The sequence below is a fragment of the Echeneis naucrates genome, chromosome 8, assembly GCF_900963305.1.
Source record: "Echeneis naucrates chromosome 8, fEcheNa1.1, whole genome shotgun sequence".
In the NCBI taxonomy this organism is placed as follows: domain Eukaryota; kingdom Metazoa; phylum Chordata; class Actinopteri; order Carangiformes; family Echeneidae; genus Echeneis; species Echeneis naucrates.
The window spans coordinates 3,759,198-3,782,885 of NC_042518.1; the positions used below are offsets into that span (position 1 = coordinate 3,759,198).

Here is a 23,688-nt window from a genome sequence, read left to right on the forward strand (position 1 = left end):
ATTTCCCATGTCACAGACGAAGGCCGATGCGGGCCGGCTCCAAGCTGCATGTATAAATCGCCGATGTTAGGCCCTGCAGCACTGTCTGAGCAGTTAAACATCATGATCCAAACCGTGATGCAACTATCTCTAGGGTAGCCGGGGTGCATGAGCCAATCACAGGCATCTCTGACTCACCCTCTGTGACATAACTATAAGCGTTTGGACACCAGGAGAACAACAGCAGCGTGTGGGTGTGGTTCTTCGTTTTGGTCTGCCTGTCTTTGTGCCTGTCTGTGGGTCCGGCCCGTGGGTGGGGGTGGTGGTGGGGGGGTGGTGGTGGTGGTGGTGGTGGTTGTGTGGGAGGTGGGGAAGGGGGGGGTCAGCACAGTGAGGAGAGGGGAGAGAGGTTGGGTGGGGCAGAGAGCGAGAGAGAGAGTGTGTAGGTGGCAGGTGGAAGTCAGAGCAGAACAATTTCGCACAGTGGGAGCTGAGGTGGGGAGGCGCACGTGGGGTCGAAGGTGAGGGGGGATGGGGCTGCGAAGAGTGAATTGGGATTACGGTCGTCAAGGAGACAGCAATTTGCACCAAGCCTGGACTCTACCCGAGGACCTCCGTGGCTCCTCGTAGGTGAAAAATCTATACAGGTGTGGCGTCTGTTTTCACAAAAGGATAAAGGTTTGCAGAAATGGTGGTACAAGATGGATTTTTTTTTTGTTTGTTTTTCTTTTTTAGATAACGGCTATAAAATTCTATCGGATGGGGGAGGGAGAGAGGGAGGGGTGAGGGTGGGGCCAGGCATGAGTAATCACCATCACTGTGGACTCGAGAGGGCGAAGTGGAAGAGATGAAAGACTGACTGTGGTGTGATAATTTTGTGATCTACCCATTTAACTCCTCCCATTCTCGTTTATGCTCCACCCCTACTCTCTCACGCCATCCATCCCCATCTCCATCCTTCCTTCCCCCCATCCCCTCCACCCCTGACCCCTCCATCCCAGACCACACCCCCTGCCCCCAGGACACAAACCCCCCAGGTGGTCTGCTTGACTCTCCATCCCTCCCTCTCACTTCTCCTCCTTCTTGGGCTCTTCTTTCTTCTCTTCCTCCTTCTTTTCCTCCTTCTTGGGCTCCTCTTTCTTCTTGTCATCCTTCTTCTCCTCCTTCTTGGCATCGTCCTTCTTCTTATCGTCCTTCTTCTTGTCATCCTTCTTCTTGTCGTCCTTCTTGTCCTCCTTCTTCGGCTCCTCTTTCTTCTCCTCCTCAGGCATCGGCTCCGTGGTGAGTACCATTTTGCCGATGTTGTTCCTCTCCTGCATCTTCCTCATGGCATCACCCACCTGCAAGGAAGACGAGAGGAAGGAGATGGTTATGTGAGGAAAGATGAGGGTGAGAGGAGGGCATCTGGGATTTTAAATTCACCTGCCATTGAGAAAAACAGCAGCAGTCATTTTCTCCTCCGCCGACACACATTTCTACACCGTTAGAAGTTTGCTTGCATTCAGTGCCTGTCATCTTGTTTTGACACCGCACACTAGAAACAAATCTTCCAAGCGTGCACCCTTCACATATTACTCCAATATGCAGCATATGTGAAATTACATTTGTTCAGATGAGACTTTAATAATCTTTGAGAGGAAATTAGATTGTTTCAGCGGGATGCAGCTGAGAAACAGAAGGTTGACGGAATGAACGGAGCGAATAACAAATAGTGCAAACAGATATTTCCAATATGACAATTTATCAAGTATGATGAAATTTATTGGTATTATTTAGGATTATACGCACGCAGACAGGGAAGATGAGATGCAGAAAGTAAAGGCTTGTTGGACGAAATCTATAAATGTGCACAACAATGTCTTCTGGTTGTCCTGAGCTCAGATAACTGCATCTGACAAAGCTGTGTGGACGGCTGTAGGATGAATGATGGCAGTAGTGTTAGTTCTGGTCTTTTAGGAACAAGATTTTAAAGAGTGACTCTGCTTTATGATTAATCTAAAAGGATGTTGTGTCGATGCTGTCACTGCGTTGAAGTCGATTCAGGTTTCTTTTCCCTTGACAGACTCACTTAAAAGGCCAATAAAATGATGAGTATAATTGTATTAACTGTTTTTGCAGTGATGCGAGGGGGGGGGGCGTTGCTGATAAATTCATTCATAAACCACAGCTGGAAGAGGCGTTTCACCACAGGAATCCCCCCAGGAAAGGCGCATCTCTTAAACTGGTGGTAAAATCCAACGTTTGACCACAGTAAACTTCTTATGTAGTTAAAACTTGTCTTTCCTCTGAAGAGCCGTGCTCTGGCCTTAACATAAAAGCCAAAAGACTCATTTTATCCCAGTTCATAGCAGGACTGACCCCCCCGACCTCCCACCCCACTGAATGTCCATCACACACTGACAGCCAGACCAGCCCCACCCTCCTATTGACCGCCGAGCTCTGTCCGCTGTCTGTTCCTGTCTCCATCGTCTCTCCCCCCTCCCTCCTTCCACTAACATCCCCCCCCCCCCCTGTTTGTGCGAGGCAAGCAGACCACCTAACGACCAGTGCCACGGCAACAGGGCCATCTCCTAGCAACATAAAGCCTGGCTGAAACGTGGCCGTGACGACTTACACACATGGGAAAGAGAGGAGGTGGGGGTGGGGGCGGCGAAGACGACGGAGGGAGCAACTGGTGTCCTTCAGTGAAAGTGAAGGAGAGGGAGGGGTGAGTCCGGGAATTATGAGAATCATCTTCAATGTGAATGAAAGTCACAGTAAGAGCGGCTGAGGCTCCTTTGACGACTCCACCCTCCTCCACCCTTCGCCCTCTGAGATCTGACAGCCTCTCTCTGGCTCCCAGGCATCTCCGGGCTGGAGCGTGCTATTTGCAGCCGCAGACATGTTATCCTCGTGGGCATCAGCGAAGATGCAGATAATGAAGAGAAACCACAGCAGGGAGAGATAATTTCTAATTTCCACATATCACCGAGCATCTTCATTGATTACCAGGAGCACCAAAAGAGACAGTAGGAAGAAAGGCTGTGACGGATGGGGTTGGGGCGTGGCATCTGTAATAAGTCGTCAAGTATTTGATTAACTATCACCCAACGGCTGTTTTTTTTTCTTCCTCTTACATTTCCATTACACACTAACCCAGATTGAAGTATACCGCTGTCTCCCTTCTGTTTTTCCACCCTCGTTCTATGTCTCTTTTTCATACATCAGGGCCCCTCCCTGAGACGGACGCACACGCCGACTAAAGGATGTCGCCATAGCAACAAGAGAGAAAACGTGGAGGGAAAAAAAAAGATGCACTGTGAGGAGGGAGAAGGAGAGAATAGAGCGAGATGGAGAGAGAGTCAGTAACCTAAAGAAGAAGAGAAAGAGTCTGATATGAAGAGTGGGGAGATGGAGGGGCAGATGGTAAAGAAAGACAGCGGGTGTCTCTCTTTGGCTGCAGCCACACAGGCCAAAATACTGAGCAGCTCTGACTTTGACAACAGAAGATGTCAGCCTCTGACTCCCTCTTTCTTCCCATGTTTTTCACACTCTCTCTATTCATATCTGTTCGCACTGTTAATCTTTTCAGCAACAATCTGACTCTGTCTGGCCGGAGCGGGTTAGGACAGAGAAGAGACACAGGGCTGCTTGTGGACAAATTTGCGGTTTTGCTGAATGTGAGACTCGCTGAATCTGAGCCACACCCGACCCCTGCAGATCCGCACTACCAGACCGACCCACCTGACGTGCGTGAAAATGCACCTCATTGATGTGTAACGGTGTAATGTGTAATGGTCACAGCGATTCATCTGGCCGAGGAGCACAGCAATGTGTACACTAACAACCAGGCACAAATGGATCTGAAATTCAAATATGCAAGCTGCTAAACTGGAAATACACTTTTGGACGGATTTAGCAGGAGAAATGGCAGTTGAAATTCAAGAGGGTGGATGATAAGGAAAGGATTCATTTTCTTTTGTAATGATAATATTGTGACACAGTAAATATATTTTTGGAGATAAAATAAACAGAAAAGATTTGGGTCTGGTTAAATTAAATATAATTTAATAAGTAAGGGTGCTGAAGCCAATCCCGGCTCACACTGGGTGAGGGGCGGGGTCACCCTGGACAGGTCGCCAGTCCATCGCAGCACCAACACACAGAGACAGACAGAGACCAACAACCACTCACACTCACACTCAGACTGACAGACAATTTAGAGCCACCAATTAGTCTCAACATGATGTCTTTGGATGGTGGGAGGAAATCAACTGCTATGCCACCAATGAGATAATGTGTCTGGCATTATCTTTATAAGGCATTTAGAGGATTAAATCAACAACCAGAGTAGGAGACAGTGGTTTAAAATGGGAAACTGCTCAACACGAACCTGCTCAAGATGCCAAGTGGAGTCGATGCGTGGCTTGACTTTGCCCTGCTTGTAGAGATCCAGGATGGCGTTCATGGCCTGCGTGATGAGCTCGGTCTCCCCGTCCAGGTAGCCCAAGTGGAAGCCGCACACGGACTTGTTGCCCTGGATCAGGCTGAGCGTGTGGATGGAGAACTGGTGATACCAGTTCTTGGCCACGGCGAGCAGGTTCTTCTTCTGGCCCGCCAGCATGTTAGCTGTACCTGACAGAGGAAGAAGGAGGGAAAAGGCCTAAATATCTGCAGCCAGGACGATAAAAGTCCCATCTTCCCCCTTTGCCCTCACCTCATCATCAATCATTTTTATCATTTAATCAGTGGAAAATAACTATTCAAAGTTATATTACAGGGGTTATTAGTGAGTTTTCTCTGATTTCCTGCCAGGAGCAGGCAGTGGTGGTCGTCTCTCGGCCATTTTTGCATTTACAATCATATCCGTTAACGCAGCTGCTGGCGCTGCAGCCTACAGACGGTGATTTTAAAGGAAAAACAGACAAAAATTTGTTTATTCATGCATCTCAAATAAGAGAATTTTATCATTTGCTGTTATCGATTATTTCCAATGTTTCCCACTATTGTGATATTTTATTAGAAAACAGCTATTGAAAAAAAAAAAATCAGATTATTAATTAGTTAGTCTCATTTTATTAGTTCTATATTTGAGCTCTGTTCTTCTGTACCCTCTGCTCTCATCTATACCTTTTGCAGGTTAGTGCTTCGGCCCTGGCTGTCACCACATCACCTTCCCATCCCCTCCCTCTATATTCACGCAGCCTGCCATGCTCTGGATGTCTCTGCCTCTCTCTCTCGCTCTTTCTCTCTCTCGGGGGAATCAGGGGACACAAAGCGAGCTCTGAGGGAAGAGAGGGACCCAGGCTGCTACATTCAGACACATTCCAGGTTTTTCGCGTGCATAAAACGCCCATTGTTCCACCAAAGCATACTTTCTGATAAGCTGGAGGAGAAGCAGCCAGCACGGAGGGACCGGGCGGGTAGGTTGGGGGTTCTGAAGGGATGAGAGCGGGTGAATGGGCCCAGAGGAGCGGGGGTCTTTGGAGAGGAGTGGGGGCACCATGCTGGGGAGCGGGGGTTTTTTGTGCAACATGCAAAGGCAAAGCCCTGTTCTCCACAAATGCCGACCCCGCCCACTGTTGCATGCATGCTAGTTTCAGATTGGCATCGTAACAGAGCGAACGTAAAAGGCTTCCCACGGATGACACACAACACACTGAGGACACGGACCTCTACAGAGGGGTCACTCTGCCCACCAGGAAGCTGCTGTATTCTCCAGCAAACTATTGTATGGACTGTATTTGATTGTGTGTCTTTTTTTTTTTTTTTTGTGATTAGAAATTAATACTGAGGGAAAAGTAATGGTCTAAATATAGACTAGCCTGTTCGTGGGCATTTAGTCAGTAGCTGCCGGCTTGTAGGCCTATAGGTAACTTGTGCATCCTACGAGACTGTGTATCGCTGCCAAATAAAAAAACAAACCACCTAATAAAACCACACGTTTGGCTTCAGGCCTTACATAAGACTTTCTGGTAGAAGCTTGATTGGAGATGCACATTTGGCCGGGAGGCAGCTGCTGCGTGAAAAGACTTTTCACTTACACAAAGTTTGCCTGCGGTAGTTGACGCTTGATTTTTATTTGACTTTGTAACATGAAAGCGCTTTTGAATCTGGTTATGAGGGCGTTGATAACATTGGCACGCATCGCGTCCATGTTGATAATGTTAAACATATTTATTTATATCATAATTATGAGAATTTTTGTTTGGCGAGGTTTTGGATGAACTGCTGCTTCCAAAAACTACCGATGGACTCTCAGGTGAAGGATTTCTCTTTTCACTTACCATAGGTAATAAGTTTGCCCATTGGCTTCAGCAGGTTGTAGGCCTTATGGGTGTCCGATCCTCCAAGAGGGTCCAGTATGATGTCCAGCCCTGGAACAGGAGAGACAAGAAGAGGACAGTTATCGCTGGTGTGAATTCAGAGAGCAGCCTGCCAATTCTCCTCAGCAGCTCCCTCCGCATGCCAGAGTTCACTAGGAGTAGTGAGTGTAGCCAAGTTGTGCCATGTTTACATGAAGAGAAACACGTACGTATGCCAAGAGAGGAGTGGAGGAGAGCGGGATGAGCTCTTAAGGCTTTTATGTTTTTCATTTCTGTCACTGATAAGACAGGAGGGCTGAAACAATTCCCCGTCATGGACGGAAAACAAACCAAGCATGGCGACCTAACTATGAAGGTTTGTCAGCGGTTTATTAATGTCCGGCCCTGCAGACTCAACCTTCGTGCCAGAGCTACACCTCCTCTGTTGAAAAACCCCGGTTCCATAGATCGTCGGAGGCTCGCAGCAGGACTCATGCCTTGACCGCAGCACAGATGAATCAACGGAGAGCCAAAGACAGGGGGGAGAGGTAGCAGGCAAGGCTGCACATTGATCCAGGCCTCTAATTAGATACATTCTGTCTCAAGTGTCAGTTCTCACTTTCTTCTTATCTGCCTCTGTCTGTCTCTCTGTGCGCTACACAGAACAGAGACGGATCGGACAGCTGACTATGAAACGAGCCTCCAGCATAATAAGAGTCTCCAGCGCAGTGGTTGGTGAAAAAAGAAACAGGAACTGGACACTGCTTCATATTGCTGGAAAGCTCCATTTTGTTTTAAAAAAAAATTTGAATCCAGAGTGAAAATACCTTGAAGATACCTTTTTGATGGTGATCCAAACAGTCGCTGCTCAGTGCAACAAGTTTACAAAGGAAGAAAAACACCCCAGAGTGTCTGTCCTTCATTCACCAATCAACAAATGCTGCATTCACACAGCGTTGCTTTGTGACCGTAGGGATAAACTGTCCTCGAAACAATTTCAGTGCACGTTACAGTAAATCCTGGGCTACTTGTCAAACAACAACTCTCCACATTCACCCACACTCCTCTCCCTGCGCTGATGCTCGGCTTCCTCACCTTTCGGGCTGATCTTGCGAACTTCCTCCACGTAGTCCTTGGTGCGGTAGTCGATGGGATGCGTGACCCCGCCCTGGCTGATGGTCTCATGCTTGTTGGCCGACGCCGTGCCGAACACGGTCACGTCCTTCACCGTCTTGCACAGCTGGGTGGCTGCGATGCCGACACCACCTGAAAGAGGATGGCGGCAGGGTTAAAGCACAGCCAAAAGATGAACGGAGTACGGTGGGAATTCCCATCCCGCATGCGTTCTCTTTTGCAGGTTAATTTAATTTACATTATTTATTGACCCAGGCGAGTCAGTCAGGAACACCACGGATGTGCTTTGCTCAGGGGTATGTCGACAGCCAATTGAATACAATCTAATTACTCCGGTCTGGCTGGCCTTGGGGAGAATAGACACCCACGTACATAAATCCAACTCTGGAGAAAGTAGCCATTGTAGCTCAAATGACACATCTATTTTTTTGCTCCCTTATTCGAAACAACCTGCCTTAAATTCCACAGGATAAAAAAAATGAAGCTGAGGTATCTGTTTGGTTAGGAAAGACGAACCCGAGGACATTCTATCGCAAATTACTCAAACACAGCTCCTTATGACCGTGCCAGCTCAAAACTAAATGTGCTACTTTGTCCTAAACAAGTCTCAGAAGACATTGTGCTGAATGTCTGTGAGCTTCAGTTGGATGTTTGGCATATCTGTGTTCGTGTTTGCTGAATTTGGACATGTGTACATAGTTGCGGCAAATGCCTCAGCCTGTGTTTGCCCGGGCAAGAAGCAAGAAGTAATAGGTTACTGATAAGCAGTGGTTCGTTTGACACTGATGCTGACTTGAGGACTTGAAATGAAAGGCATCCATAAAGGTCATTTATGCCTGACCAAGTAAAGAGCATGTCTTATCTGATACCACAGAGGAGAGCGACACAAAGTGACGTGAATTTAAATAACAGAGGCCTTTTTCTTTCTTTCTTTTCTTCTTTTAATGGCTTGGCTGAGCTGCTACTGCTGCACAGATTTGGATTAAATAAATGACAAAATCATGATTTGTTTACTTACACAGGCAGCTGAACCCAAACATTTAGTAAGCACACCCAGAGAGATTGTCGGGAAAGCAGGAAAACACACACAAGTATGCGTTTGAAGATATTTTTTTTTTCTTTATATTTGTTGCAGCTCTTATTTTTCTTCACACAATTTCTTCTTCTTTAATTCTAAAATGACAACAAAAGTCTTAAACTCTCAATTGTTCTGAGTAAGTGGACTAGCTATTACACAATTATTCAATTAGCTAATCTCTTTCACTATGACCTTTTATCAGCGGCAATATATTTTTCTATCAGTGTTATTAGATGACATTGATGCACCTCAATTTCTGCATTACAGATGAGCCAACAAACTTCCTCAGTGACATCCTGGAAGTTGCTCAATGAGGCTGCAGTATCACATGACATCAGCACAATAAAAAGAAACAAGAACTGAGATACTACTGATAGGATTTAGGCCAGATCAAATAATCTGTACTAAACTCCAGACCAGAAATCGAGTGTGAATATGAAAAATTTGTCTCAGAACATTTAGAAAAAAAAAAAAAAACCCAACAACATCTGAATATTATTTTACAAAACTGTTGCCCAGATGAAAAATAAAATCTGAGACGTTATCTGAACAGACCCCTTTGCCATCACCAAGTTCAGCGTAAAGGCCAAAAATCTGGTTTGCAGCGTGAGAGCAGTTGACCACGTCACTGTAATCACTGTAATCACTGTAATCACACGTGTACGGACCAGGAGGACTGATGAGAAACCGAAATCAAGCTGTTGGATGTGAGTGCTGTGTGCTGTGTTATAACAGCACCGTCTCTCCTTGTCCTCAGTGAGAAACCAGGTTTGCGTTGCCAGGGAAACCTCGGCCAAATTGCCGGCGATGACTGAGCAAAGGGAGCCATTTTGTTTCATGGACTGCTCTTCCCCTCGAAGAGGAAATCATCGGTTTGTCGTCAGTTTATATCGGTCATTCTCTCGTCTTCCGAATGTGACGTGACTTACTTGCATGCAGGTTTTTGGACATGTAAACACGATACACAAAGATGGATTTGTTTGTGTTTTTGTCATGTGGGGTTGAAGTAAATGAGCCACAGCTTCTGCGAGGAGAGCAAAGTGGGAAACTGTTGCTTTGTTTGTCTTTGAGATTAAAAGGGCCCGTCACACAGCAGCAACCCTGAGACTCAGGTGTTAAGTACTGTCCAGAAGTATGATGCATCCATTAAACCGGGGCCTTGCATATTAATATTTAACCAACGCTGCTGTCATAAACACAGCGACGCCCTCTCTGTGTTTACCTGATGAGCTCAGCGAGTGACCAGAAAACAACCGCTGCGGAAATCGGCCTTTGTTCTTATCATATCATTTTTTTTTCCCCCTCAAGAAACAAAGAGCTTGTTTCCAAATCAAGCTTTAAATCATCCTGGAGTTGACGGCAGAATAGAACAAAAATCATTTATTATAATCAGACATGTTTGTTTTTAAACATTTGGGTGTATAAAAATGTGTTTGCAAAGAGTTATTGCTGCCGAATAGGAACAGGGTGAATGATTTCAAATCAGCTAGAACAAACTTCTGATTTCCCATCACAAGCCGGCTAAGCTGTGCCAAGAACCCCTTGACGCACCCCCACCTCATTTTACACACACACACACACACACACACACACGTATACATAAATACATAGACAAAGAGAGCAGCCTTGAACAGTCCTGCTGGCTTCTGCTGAACTGCACAAATATGCACCCAGATTAGTTATAAACTTTTATCAACCCACAGCGTCAGTTCCTGTTGTTTCCTTTCCTAATTTCTCTCTCTGTAACTCCACAGGGGCAGAGTGTGATTTAAGACCATCCACAAACACTTAACCATTGGTGGGAGAAGAGAAAGCAGCTTAAGCAAATTCTTGCGGATAATTGCTTGTTTTCAACAAAGTTCACTGAGTTGTTAACACTTTAGGAATTATCTAGGAAATATGAAAATAAAAAAAAAATTGCTCACCTATCTGTTTTGTTTTTTCCTTCTCTCGGGGGAAATGGGACACGCAGCAGGGTTTTGTCTTTCCCTGAATCCTTACATACACACATTTTGGCACAAATTGCACTTGGCTTCCATAACATGACTGTGAGGAGGAATTTTTCCCCAAAACAGAGTGGAATCTAGACTGACACTGAAGCCACTGTTATTGCTCCACACCCAGAGTTGAACAGCAGGGGCGGGTGAGGACATCAAGAATTGTTTTTCAGATCCATTTAAAAAGATAAAATAACGGATTGATACCATGTCGGTAAACATCTCTGGAGGGCCTGGTCACTCTTGTCAACACAGAGGAATCTCTGAGCTCCGCGCCTCTTTTCTTCTGCACCGATTTCTGCGTTTTCCTAAAGGACCCTTGTCTGTCCTACCCTATCATTAGCTTGTGGTGGCTGTGGCTGGGACAAAGTATGAAATACAAATGTGGACACGGGTGTCTCTTTTTACACAAACTCTCCCTGTGGTGGTGTCACAACATCAGCAAAGTGAAGCCACTAAACGAACATTTGGTCGGTGCTCTCTGCGGCTCAAGTTCAGATGTGAAACCTGTGACTGCGATAGAGGGTTGTGGTTTGGTGTTTGTGAATGTGTACTCTTGAGCTATTACTCTGCATTATGTAACCGTGGTGTTTTTATGGGATGACAGTGGAAGTGTGTGTGTGTGTGTGTGTGTGTGTGTGTGTGGGCTCTCACAGCAGTGTAATGTGCTCTCTCTGATGGTGAATTTCTCTCTGAGCAGCAGAGAGGAAGCCCATTTTTAGTTCCCGGAGTGAGTGAATTAAGCCAAAAAAGAAACAAAACAAAACAAACAAGAAAAATCCTTTGTGTGTGTGTGTGTGTGTGTGTGTGTGTGTGTGTGAATCTCACACAAAGACAGGATAGGCAATATGGATGCACAAGTGTCAACCCAAACTAGATTTCTGACACAAAGAAGTTGCACGAACGTGTCTGCAGAGTGAAGCTGGTGCACACTCACACACTCACACACACACACAGGTGTCCTGACACAGGTTGCACACACACCTGCCAGTGTGTGTGGGGGGGGGGGGGGGCGGGGGGTGGATGGGGTCATTTGTCACTGTGGTGAGAAGAGAGTGAGCAAGCAATGTGATTGGCAGGGGGGGTTGGAGGTTGCCCTGGTTTCCCTCTCCTATCAGTGCAGCTGATCTGCCGCCGGCGATGCCAGGCCCGGGGAACACAGAGACGGTTCACCCACAGAGCCCAGACTCCCGCTTAGTGGTCAGACTGAATTAGCATTCTCTAAACCGGTGTAAGACCTCCCGAGCAGACAGACTGGACTGGTGGGGGGGGGGCCATTTTCAAGATATATCAGACTTTCACTGTAGCGCCAATGAACAAGTTATCTATAAAAGTGAGAGATGTAACTACACTTGAGTTCATCTTTACATAGCAAGAGGCTTTGTCAGCTGGTGAATAATGAATGAGAACAATAATCCAGGAGGGAGAAATAAGACACAAGGCATAAACATCCTTATAGCCTATTTGTTTTGTTTTCTTAATAATCTCTCTCTCTGGCTTCTTCTTTTCCAATCCAGGCTGCATTCATCTGTGATCTGAGGCTCATAATGCCTGAGGCCCTGCCTGCAGGTCTGACAGGACCCATGAAGCTCCGGCTCACTAAAGCTGAGAGATCCAGCCACCTGTTTTGCCCACTTTTGGGTTTTCCAAGCCTTTTCGAAGCTTGTTGCTGTGGCACAGTATGTTTAAGACCTTCGCTGTCACACTGAATTAATTACGTTGAAAAAAATGTCTGACCATGTTTTTTTTTTAAAAGCTTGATTAAAAATTTTCTGATTTGCACTTGCAGTAGGAAATGTGCAAATATGACAAAGTCTCCTGAATGAGAGGAAATATTAAACCTGTTGGCAACAACGTGATGTTGTTTTAAAAATATAGCGTAAAATAAAATTTTATTTCCGAAGCGTATCCAAGTTTGCCAGTCGACTGTGGCTGCAGAGATGGAAGCCTCACTCTTCAAGCATTTCCGGAGAATCCTCAGTCCAACCTGGTGTAACTCGGTCCCACAAGAAGCAGCTGCACAAGTATGGAGGCCACCGTAATTGGCTGGTGGGGAAAATGAAAGGCTTGGTGGCGGCCAGTATAAACGGCGCTCTGAGGATGTGTGGAATCTAAGCACATAGACCTCAAACACACGGCTTTATGAGCTTTAGGAGCTTTATGAGAGGAGATGATGGATAACATCTGACATTTAATAGACCAAAGCACCTTACTGTGCTATTAATGAGGATGTTTCCGTCCAACTGGACTCAAACCACCAATTCAGGCGATGTTGGTGCCAAAATGTCAAAAGGTGACTGAGGCCGTGCAGCGAAGTCATCGGATAAATCAGATAAAATGGTGACACAGGCTCCTGCAGCACCACCAAATTCATATTATGCGTTCCACAGCTGCAACACAATGCATGACGCTTGACGTTGGCCCGCAGTCACTCAGATCTCATAAATAAAACCGAGGTGGACGTCATCACTGGCAGCAGCATGGTCCCATATGTATGCAGGAATGTGTAGTGTGGGTGTGGTGGCGGGGTGGCTGGCCAGGGTTCATAAACATTAGGACCAGTTCAGGGAGAGGTCAGAGGAAAAGCTGCAGGCCGGGCACCGCGTAAGACCAACGGGACACAGCAATATCCAAATGTCAATGAACCCCTCCCGTCGACCCAGGCCCTCGGAGGAAAACAAAGGGGAAAAGTGAGCACATTCCCTTTTGACAAGGAACTCGGAGCACGGATGTGGCGAGGTCACGCAGAGGGAGCGGAGGTTACGGAGGGCTGGAGGGAGGAGGGGGGGGCAGAACGGAGGATACAGATGTGCAGTTGGAGAAGAGAGGCACGATGGGAGGAAATACAACAAGCTATTGTTTGGAGAGGGGAGGACAGGAGCGGACCCACGAGAGAGGCAGCTGAGGACTATTCACCAGAGTTTACACACACACACACACACACACACACACACGTCAACGCATGACCAGCTGATGGAGTCTGAGCACCAGTTGGACTTTCTGCACCGGTCATCCGATCCGTGTGTGTAAAGGTCAGCGCACTTTCGAGGAAAATATTGTGTGCAGAGTGGTATCACGCTCTGCGCACAATTTTAGTATTATTTATTCATGATAGAACTGTTGACGGTGGGGATAAAAATGAATAAAAGTGAATTATCTGTTTGGCTCCAGGTTCCAGGAACACTGGTGGACAAGGTGATAACTGAAAGGAGGCTCGTTATTTTCCTGAAGGAATTAAATCAGCAGATCATTGTGAGACTAAACAGTTCCAATGTGTGGATGAAAGCCATTCAAGTGTTTACTAGAAAGATAAAAAAAAATGTAATGACAGTGGAAGAGAAGAGACTCCGAGGCTGATGATCTCACGTGGACCTAAAATTAAAAAAAAAAAAAAAATCACCCTTGTTTGAATCAATGACCAACAATCACCGATATTTCTCTGCCTCCCAAACAGGCCCCAATTACTGTTGTCCAAAAAAATCCTCATGCACTGCTGTATCTTTGCTCAACATGAAGTGGTCCAGCAGGAATGCAGTGCTGTGAAGGCACACAATATTATTAGAGTAGTCGGATACACAACTTCATGTGCAACTGAGCCTGGTGAGACAGTCTGACGAGGTGGAGAAAAGCCGTGTAACCACACACTAATGCCGTCTGTGGTTCAGCAGGGCGTTTGCTCAGAAGTGGGCGGGGTTGAGGAGGAACAGACTGCCTGTTAATTATTGTTTCATAATCCGAATACAGAAAAATGCTTTGATTTCTGATGTGTTATTCAGAATTGATACTGACATCGAGGAGAGCGATGGATCTTGGGAAAACTTTAGAAGTAGAACAAGAAGAGGAAATAATTGGGGGTGTTTCATATCTGCGTGCGACACATTATAGCCCCAAAGTGACGTTTGAATGGGATAGTCTGACAGAAAGCAGCATACACGCTTCAAAGCGCAATTAAAACAGCTTTTTTAAACTATTTATTTTGTTCTATGTCTTACAAAAAACCTCCTCTGGTTTCTAAATGTTATTCATATGACATATAGAAAGCATGGCTTCATCTTAAGCCAAACTTTGAACCACACCCTTTTGTTACATGCTTGCAAATGTGTAGCTAAGAATTATTTTTATTTCTTAAATGTTTGGATTAGATGTAAGAAAATACTGAGAAAATGTTAGTTTCCCAGAGCCAACTGAAGTGAAGCTTTTTCTGAGCCACGGCCCAAAATGCAAAGATAAGCCAAAAACTTAAAAAGCTGCTCGGGTCGGGTTCCAGAAGTGATTCAAACCCAAAGAGTCCAATTTATAACATGAAATATTCCTGAAAACAGTGAATAGTTCAATAGCTTAGTAGAAAACGTTTTTAATCGATTATCTGCAGTTTTAATGGATTAAAAAATACTATTGATTTGTGGACTCAGTGCTGCTTTGCTGGTCACAGTATCCCTAATGTGAGACCCCAGCTGGAATTTCCTCCTTAATATGAAGAGAAAAATGAATAAATCAGACACGCACAGTCACAATCTTGTTTCCTGCTCACTCTCTGGGCCTGTCACAGCAGATTTGTCTGATCTCTCTAATCAGAGAACATCAGGAACACTTTCTGACAGGCTCGGGGGTGGGACCCCCACAACCCCCCTCTCTACACACACACACACACACACCCTCAGCATCCAGCACCATGTGAGCCATGCAGCCCTGGGAGACGCTGTTCAGAAAAACAATGTGCACATCTCACACATCGGTGACACCTTTTTTTTGCACAGCCATGATGTACACAGCTCGCTTTGAGCTCTCCCCAGAGCAGCGCTGCAGAGCGTACAGTATGATAATCATTTACACATGCAGAGAATGACAGAGAGCAGGCAAGCAGACTGCTAAGCAAATGTTTTTGTCATAGCCTCAGAAATGTGCTTTTACAATCCTGATGTCCGGACAGCTGGCAAGCCGAGACTGGCAGCCTGCCCTGAGAAACCAGAGACGCCGCCTGGTTCGGCCGAACCAGAGGGGAGAGGTGTCCTACATCGCACTTCTACACCATTTCTCATGTGGCAAGCGGGCTCAGAAAACCTCCGGCAGTTTGTGTTAACAGGGACGAGTGACATCAGCTGCATGATACTGCGTACGCAAACATTTGGGATTCCTCTGTGACCACCGATCCCTCAAATATGAGCCTGTTAGTCATTCAGCTCCGGAGAATATAAAGTTTAATGGTAATCTTACAAATTCATTCATTTTTAGCATCATTGTGTCCATGCAGTGGGTTGGAGACACATTCGGCCCGGTTGGCGATTTCCCAGAGCGCTCTTAATCATTTTAGCCTTCCAGAGAGAAAACTGCCTGGGGTTTCATCGTTTTTCTTACATCACAAAGACATCTGCAACTACACACTGTCCCAAACGTCAAGGGATCTGTTTGTGACTCCCTTTGCACAGAAAGAGTGGGAATCTGAGGAGAAACGAGAGCAAGACAGAAACAAGGAGACAGCAATTTTCTTTTTGGGCTAATCTACTTCCATCTTCTCCAGCTGGCCTGATGGTGTAAACGCTGTGAAGTCGAATGCTCTCAGGCTCTGTGCATCACACCCCAAAACAGGTGCTTTTACTCCCTCAATCCCCAACTCCTTCCCACCCACTTACTGTGAACTCTGACCCTAAAGTCCAGGTGGCAGGTGCTCCAGTATTTGTGCACTCACTGAGCCATATCTCAGACTAATGAACAATGGGAGCTTCTCCAAGAGCAATAATTTCTATGGAAAAGAGAAGCATAAACAGGAGGCACAGAGAAGGATGAAGTCTGGTAAATATTAGGGAACGTTTCCCCCAAATGCCAGAGCAGAAGTTTGTCTTTTTGTGTTGAGCTTTTTGCTTCAAGTTTGTTGTGTTGTAGCAGTTTGATCTGCGGCACTCTAACTGAGATTAAACTGATTAAATGTGGTTTTCAGCTGCAGGATTACAAGACATATTGAAACTGAACAGATAATTATATAGCTACTACAGCAGAATGAACAACAATGTTTGTTTTAGTTTGTGAATTAATTATTGAACATGTTATATCGAATTCAACCATTGGCCAGTTCCTGCCTAAAGCTGAGATAAGACAATGGTGTTTGTGTTCATGTGTGTGTCTACATGTATTTGTATTTTATTCTGTGCACCTGCAGCGGCGTGGACGAGGACGCTCTGGTTGGGCCGCAGGTTGCCGAAATCAAACAGCATCATGTAGGCCGTGATGTAGTTGACAGGGACGGCAGCTGCCTCCTCGAAGCTCATGCCCTCTGGGATGAGGAAGGTGTGGGTAGCCGGCACCACCGCCACCTCCTGCCAGAGCCCGAAGCGGTTCAGCACCATCACCTTATCGCCGACCTGGAAGAGAAAGCGGGTAGAGACACTGGCTGAGTTAAGATGAACTAAGAGGCTCTCAATCTGCCCCGTATTTACAGCTGACAAAAAGCTAACTCCATGCTAATGCTATGTTAGCTCAGATCAAGTGATTTCATAAATCTATCCATCTGCACGGAAAAAGATTTGACAAACATTAGTTTGAAAAAAAAGCAGCAATGTGAACGGTTAAGCTCCTGCCAATAATCCATCACTGTACCAATAATGGCAGAAACAAGCAGTTAATTCAGTTAGGATGAATACATTTTCATGTCAGTGGTGGGAGGACGATGGGGTGTTTGAGTTCATCCGACCTAGACAATGACACTTCTGACTGTAAGGGCTTCAGAGCTGCTGCTCTGATGCACGGAGAAGCAGAAGCAGAAGAGAAATCGGACTGTTCTGCAATCATCCACGTGTCCAACGCTACTATCTGTAATTGTTTTTGGAAGAAAGAAGCACGTCTTGGGGTTATCTGCAGTACAGTGGCAGCGTGACAGGAAATTTGAGGTTTTAAGCCACTTTTTTCAAACAGTTGAATTAAACTAAATCTAAATTTGGCCACGTTGATAAATGAAGAGGATCCACTGACAGGTGAGTACCCGGGGAGGTTCCACCATCTGCGAGCTGTGTGGCAGGAACAGTGAGAATGTGGTTTAATGTTTTGCTTTACAACAACGGCAGACATGCAAACATGCAGCCACGTTGCCCAAAAGCCAGTTTGCTCTTGGGGAGTGAAGGCAAACATGCAGAGTGATAATCCAGAGCAGAAGAAGAGCACAGAATCTAACATGTGTTCAGTATTTTTCTCTCGGCTGCAGATTGACCTCAAAGGAAATATCTTTGTGGGATAAAATGTCATTATTATCTAACATTGAACCATTTTGATCCTTTAGAATTTCTGTTTTGATAGTTTGGAGGCCACTGGCGTCATTTAATGCGCTGTGTCTCACGATCACAGCCTTGTCTCCCAAACTATCCTTATCAAAGCAGGATCCTCCAATTCACAACTGTCTCTCTCGAGAAGGACGAGCCCTGATATAAACTTCCCCCCGACCGGGCGTCCCTCACCAACCAATCAGGAGAGCCCGCTCGAGAAGCACAGGAAACAGAGACAACTGTCGTATTATAAGTGCCTTCCTGTTTTCTTCCTCCCCCCTTATCCACCTCTCTCGACAGCGCTGCCCCCTCCCACCCCGATTCCATTCTCCTCACTTTTTCTCTTCCCTTCTTTCTTTTTCATTTCCTGACTGCTTTTCCTCTCACAACTTTAGAGCGTCTTCCTTCCCCTTCTCCAGGCTTATCCTGTCTGCGTCTCTGTTTCTTTTGCCACCTTCTTTGACTGCCCCCCCCCCCCCCCCCCGCCATCTCGCTCTATCTTCGCCGTCCTCCCTCTTCTTTCCCCCTGTGACGAGTGCCCCGTGTCCCCTCTTCCTCATCAGAGAGACAGGACAATGGGGTCCATCTTCTCCCCTGGCTTCTCTCCACTCATCAGAGGCCCTGCCAGATTCTTCCCCATGGCTGAACATAAGACAAGCTCTCTCCTCCTGGGAACAAACCCTCTCCACCCGGGCCTCTCTAATGGTCTGGAGGGAGCCATGTGCCTCGTTGTCCATCCACTCCAATTAGAGAGATCTCGCTCACTCCATCTCTTTCATGCCTGCATCTTTCTGTCTCAGGCCAAGCCATTCGGTTTATTTCCAAAACTACACTTTCACTTTTTCACTGCGTTCTACTTCTCTCTCTCTCTCATCTCCATTTCCTCCTTTTTCTTTTGAATCTCAGAGTCCTCAAGCTCATCAGCCTTGCTGGCTTAATTGGAGGTATGGTGCGGCAGAAACAATCGATAGATGGGGGAGTAGGAGCTTTTTACAGGAAACACACATGCACAAACATGACTCACACATCGCATTCAAATGCATCTGCAGCTGCCCACGGAAAACATGAGAGTTACTGTCAGTCACACTCACAAACCGGTTAGAAAGACTCGAGGCCGAGCCGACGAGCCTTGTGACACTTCTGTTACAACATCTTCGCAATGTGATATGCAAGGGCACTGCAGGCGCTTAGTGCATTTCCTCTCTTGGCATTCATGCATCATGCAGTCGTGGTTAGGGGTCATGGGCGCAAAGGGGGTGATTCAGGGAGTGGGGGCCTGAACAAAGGCACTTCCAGTTAACTGTATATGAATAGAATTAATCAGATGGTGATTCAGTTTGGGGGTATGCGGGGCTTCCAAGTCAGCTGCTTTGTGGCTTGGAGATTTGACAATCTCAGCAAAAAAAATAACTAAATAAATAAATAAAACAGAGGAGATGGTCAAAATTTCTGACACACCGTTCCTGAGTCAGGCTGAGGCAGAAGATGGATGTTCGCTGTAAATGCCCACGCTGCCCTTGTGGCTCGCGTATCAATAATTAAAAGACAACATAATATCTCCCTGGTGTCATTGTCAGCGTTGTTGTGCTCCATCACAGTTTGTACGGTGGTTTGATAAAAAGCCACGCCCTGCTCTCTTACAGCAACATCTGTTAACGCTGCTTCTTGCACTCCACTGCAAGTTGCAAATCACAGCTTATTGCACATTCACAGCAGCTTATGGTCAGCTGTTGTAGGGTTTATTTGATGGTGGTGAAATTGACAATGAAAGAGGAGCAGGATAAAGGGGGGGTGGGGGTGGGGGGGGTATAGATGTCCCGAAGGAGAGAGTAGTTTAAAAAAGGGACGAGAAAGAGGAAAGAGGGGCGATGGCATGACAGAGGGGATTCACCAACAGCATAATTGATGCAGGGGGATTCGAGGGATTAGGTAAAGGAAGGGGAAATAGATAGAGAGCGGGAAGGAGGGATGGAGGAAATACCAGACTGACAATGTAGGCCAGAGGGAGGTAATTGAGAACATATGGGTCAGATCTGAGCATAACTCAGGGAAGGGAGAGAGCCTGAAAAATGAGAAGTCTGGAGAAAAAAAAGTGCTGATGTTTGGTGTCAGAGGAGCTTTGCTGTGATTTGTTTCCCGTCTTCCTTCGCTTACTCACTGTTATACACCCCCCCCCCCCCCCCTCCAACCCCCTCCCGCACTTAGGTCATTTGGGGTGAGTTCACTGTATTGGCCATTACTTGACTCCACTTTATTGTCCTGTTAAATGGATGCTTGTTTAGCTGCAGTTTCTGGAACATTGAAATGCCTGTCATGTCTGAAAGCAGCAGACACCGACACCGAGCTCAGGACGATATCGGAAACATGAAAATCAGTCACACTTTTTCTTAGCCGCTCGTCTTCATGTAGCATTACCTATTTAAAGAGGAACATCCCTGAGCAAACTCCCAGACACGCCCACTATTGTATGTCTTTGTGTGTGAAGGCCCTGATGAAGCTGCTCCAAGTAACTTGAAAACCCAGTCAGGGTCATCCGGGTCAGCAAATTCTCTCAGAATTTCTTGCCAAAACAAACAAACAAAAAAAAAAACAAACCAAAAACCCAAAACAAACCAACATCTGTGAGTTCTCAATCCATGAGGAAGATTGGCTAACAATTTCTTGAGGGGCTGTGAGGAAGTCTTCAGGACAAGCTGTGCCTTTCTGCATTTTGTGCTTGACCTTTAAATCCAATCTACATCACTGACAATGTGGAGAAAAAAAAAAACCCATAAAATATTCTGGATACAGTGTTGGAGAGTGTTTTAACCTTCAGTGCGCCCCGGCTGACCCGCAGCCAATCACACTCCCATCTCTCTGCACAACCCCCCCCCCCCCCTACACACACACACACACACATCATCCACATGGACCCGCACTTGTCAGACACATGTGCCACTCCCATTCTGCACTCAGTCGGTGAGAAACTGAGATGCTCTTACGACAAAAAAAAAACAAAAAAAAAAAACGCCGCCTAATGTTTCTAATTTCTGGAGCTTTGTGTCTTAATTGTCTCCCAAAAAGGCGTTACCGTGGTGATGCCATGCAGCCAACACACAACACACACAGATCCGTGACTCATCAATGCCAAAAGCCAAATAAAAACTAAAACTGTCGTCCAGTCACCACATCATCCATCCATTATTGTTTCGTTGCGCGAAAACGCGCATGGTTTGAACTTAAGTCGCGACATATCCTTTTTTTTTTAATTATTATTATAATTATTGTAATTTTTTTGAGGCTGGGTGTTGACAAAGAGCGGCTGATCTCATCTCTCCCGCCTCATGCTGTCTGTTGCGTCGCGCCTCGCCCTTTCTGCTCGGTGAGTCTTTGCGCCACCGTAACAAAAGGCGTCGTTGACTCCCGGCTGGCCGCCACCGGCGTCAAGTCAGCCATGTTGATCACTGGTGGCTCGTCGTAGCGCCCTCCAAGATAAAGTGCCTTATGAATGGAGCTAAAGTTGAGGGGGGGGGCGACGAACCGATGAGGCATTTCATGGTTTATCACCTAAATTATACAGTAGTATACAGCAGGCTACAATTTAATACAGCATTATTCTAATGTCACCTCTTTAGCCCACAGTAACACCAAGGAAGCGCTTCTACAGCTTTAATTTTGAAGGTGCACCGCCTTATTTCCGGTCTCACGGCTGCTGTCTCTGTCTGACTTGACGCAGCTCTGCGCGTCTTTGCGCACGTCAAAGCTTGCACAGCGTGGGTGCCGCCAGGACTGCTGAGAGGAGCCCACAAGCTTTACTTTGTGTTTATTTAGACTTTACAGTTGCAACACACATTGTTGCGTATTTAAGACCGAGCCCATCTCTGCCCCCCTGCCCCCCAAACACACACACACACACACACACACACACCCAGACTGTGCGCACCGGCAGCACAGGACGAGCGACACATGCTGCTGCTTCCATTGTGTCATTTTCACACTTTGGCTTCCTTCTAACACAATAAAACGCATCGCGGACACACAAACAGGCTTTAACGCCGTTGTGTTGTGTCATCTCGCTTCACGAAGTGCTGTCTGCTCCGTACGATGGATGAGCAGCCAAAACGCAGCAAACGCAGCAGGAATGTTTTCTAAATCCGTGCGTGTAATAAACGTGTTCATGTGTTGATTCTCTGGACCAGCAGCCTCGAATGAATCCAACCATGAGCCAGTTTGTGAGTGCTGAGAGCTGCTGCTGCTGCTGCTGTCTGAGCCTGACACGCCCATGCTGCTCAGCATCATTTACACAATTAAACACACACACACACACACACACACACACACACACACACACACACGGAGCAATGTGTGACTGCGAGTGACAGGAAAAAGCAACAACAAGAAGAAAAACCAAAACAGAAATGATAGGACGAGGCGTGCTTACTTTTCTGTCGGTCACTTCTTCCCCCACAGCCTCCACCACCCCGGAGCACTCCATGCCGGGGGTGACCGGCGGGGACGGCAGCCGGTCGTACAGCCCCTGTCTGGCCATCAAGTCGGCGAAGTTCAGCCCGCACGCCTTGACCCGCACCAGGACCTCTCCGGCTTTGAGCGCCGGCTTCCCCTTCTTCACCTGCAGCTTGACTTTGTCGTACCCCCCGTAGCCGGTGAGCACCAGGGCCCGGTAGGTGAACGCCTCCTCCTCGGGGACCTTCTCGGTGGCCGCCGCGGGAGTCGTGGCCGCTGCCTCGGCGGCCGCGGCGGGTGCGGACTCCGTCTTGGGCGACTCGGTCTTCGGCTCCTCGGCTGGTTTGGTCTCCTGCTTCTGGTCCACAGCGTTTTGCTGCTGGGCAGGTGCGTCTTCTCCAGACATTGCGCAGAGAGCTGTGAGACACTAGAAGGTGAAATAAAGATATATATATATATATATACTGAGAGGCTTTTTCACTTCTTGTGCTTTTTCTGTGTGTTGCTGCTGCCTCTGCTTGCCTTGCAAAATGAAGAAAAAGTGCGAGAGTCAGAGCTTCTTTTTCAGCAGTCTTGCATGGAGACTCAAACCCCGACAAAAGTGGGCTGATCGGTGGCCAGTGGCTGTCAACGCCGAGCTCCGACAGAGACTGTGAGTGGGACGAGACGGAGGGAGGCTGGAAAACACGGAGAGCCGCTGAGACTCGTGTTGGATTGGACGTGTGTGATTGAGTGGGCTTGGCTCTTCGGGGTAATGCTATGTGATGAGCCTACACTGCAGCAAGCAGAGAGGTGATTTGCAGAAATGCCCATTACGGCTGAGAGGCAAATAAAGTTGAGACCAGGCCTCCGCAAAATCTAGTTTATTGCTGCTAAACTCAATTAGATTATTAAGGTGATGTGATTGGAGAAACACAGAGAACCTTCCAAATGCAGAAAAGCTTCTAATAAAGTAAAAAAGACAAAAAAAAAAAAAGATTGGCACAATTAAGAGATTAGACCAAAGATTCCTTCTTCTTTTTATTATTATTATTATTATTTCAGGACTGTTTGTGACATGTATTCAGACTACAGGGAACCACGTCCCCTCAGATGTGAGGCCTGCAAGTTAGTGACTTAATATTTCTTTCATCGACACTTTGCTTATTTCTGGCTGTTTACAGCTGCATGATTCACAGTGAGATCGGTGCTGCTGGAACAGTAGGAGCCAGAGGAAACGTCTGTTTATGCTGCCGTGTTCTGCAGTGGGATTTGCAGGAACTTTGGACCTGCATATGGCTCATTGTTGTAACTTCCCTGGAAAGGCAGCTCAAAAAAAAAAAACAAAAAACAATAAAATTAAAGAATAAAAAGGTCATGTCAGTGTCTGATTACACAACGAACCGCCCTGCTTCGTGCTATTCAGCTGCAACCACAGCAGAAGGGTGACTCTCTTCAAAAGCCAGAAAGTTGACAGGTTTAATACGAATATTTCAGAGTCCGTCTCAAGAGCTGCTGTGGAAAAAAAAAAAACCCAAAACAAC

General features: G+C 46.5%; 1 protein-coding gene across 2 annotated transcripts; it reads right to left on the minus strand.

Annotated features, from left to right (window-relative positions):
* Positions 1–1,016: 1,016 nt before the first annotated feature.
* On the minus strand, positions 1,017–22,816 carry vat1 (vesicle amine transport 1). Of its 2 annotated transcripts, XM_029508848.1 has the most exons (7): positions 22,688–22,816; positions 22,143–22,592; positions 16,621–16,828; positions 7,359–7,529; positions 6,246–6,335; positions 4,352–4,593; positions 1,017–1,319 (listed from the first exon to the last, which is right to left on the minus strand). In XM_029508848.1, the coding sequence occupies exons 2-7, from the start codon at positions 22,569–22,571 to the stop codon at positions 1,047–1,049; spliced, it is 1,413 nt and encodes a 470-aa protein (XP_029364708.1). In that variant the 5' UTR covers positions 22,572–22,592; positions 22,688–22,816; the 3' UTR covers positions 1,017–1,046. The 2 variants fall into 2 exon arrangements, with proteins under 2 accessions (XP_029364708.1, XP_029364709.1); XM_029508849.1 differs by having other exon boundaries at positions 22,143–22,802.
* Between the last annotated feature and the right edge of the window lie 872 nt (positions 22,817–23,688).

Bases quoted from the DNA above. Each gene is read 5' to 3' on its own strand.
- vat1 (XM_029508848.1), bottom strand. From the start codon at position 22,571: ATGTCTGGAGAAGACGCACCTGCCCAGCAGCAAAACGCTGTGGACCAG. The intron at 7,530-16,620 runs GTGCACAGAATA...ATCCTCTTTCAG, and splicing joins CCTCGTCCACGCCGCTGCAG to GTGGTGTCGGCATCGCAGCC. The intron at 6,336-7,358 runs GTGAGGAAGCCG...CTCCTGTTCCAG, and splicing joins TCGCAAGATCAGCCCGAAAG to GGCTGGACATCATACTGGAC.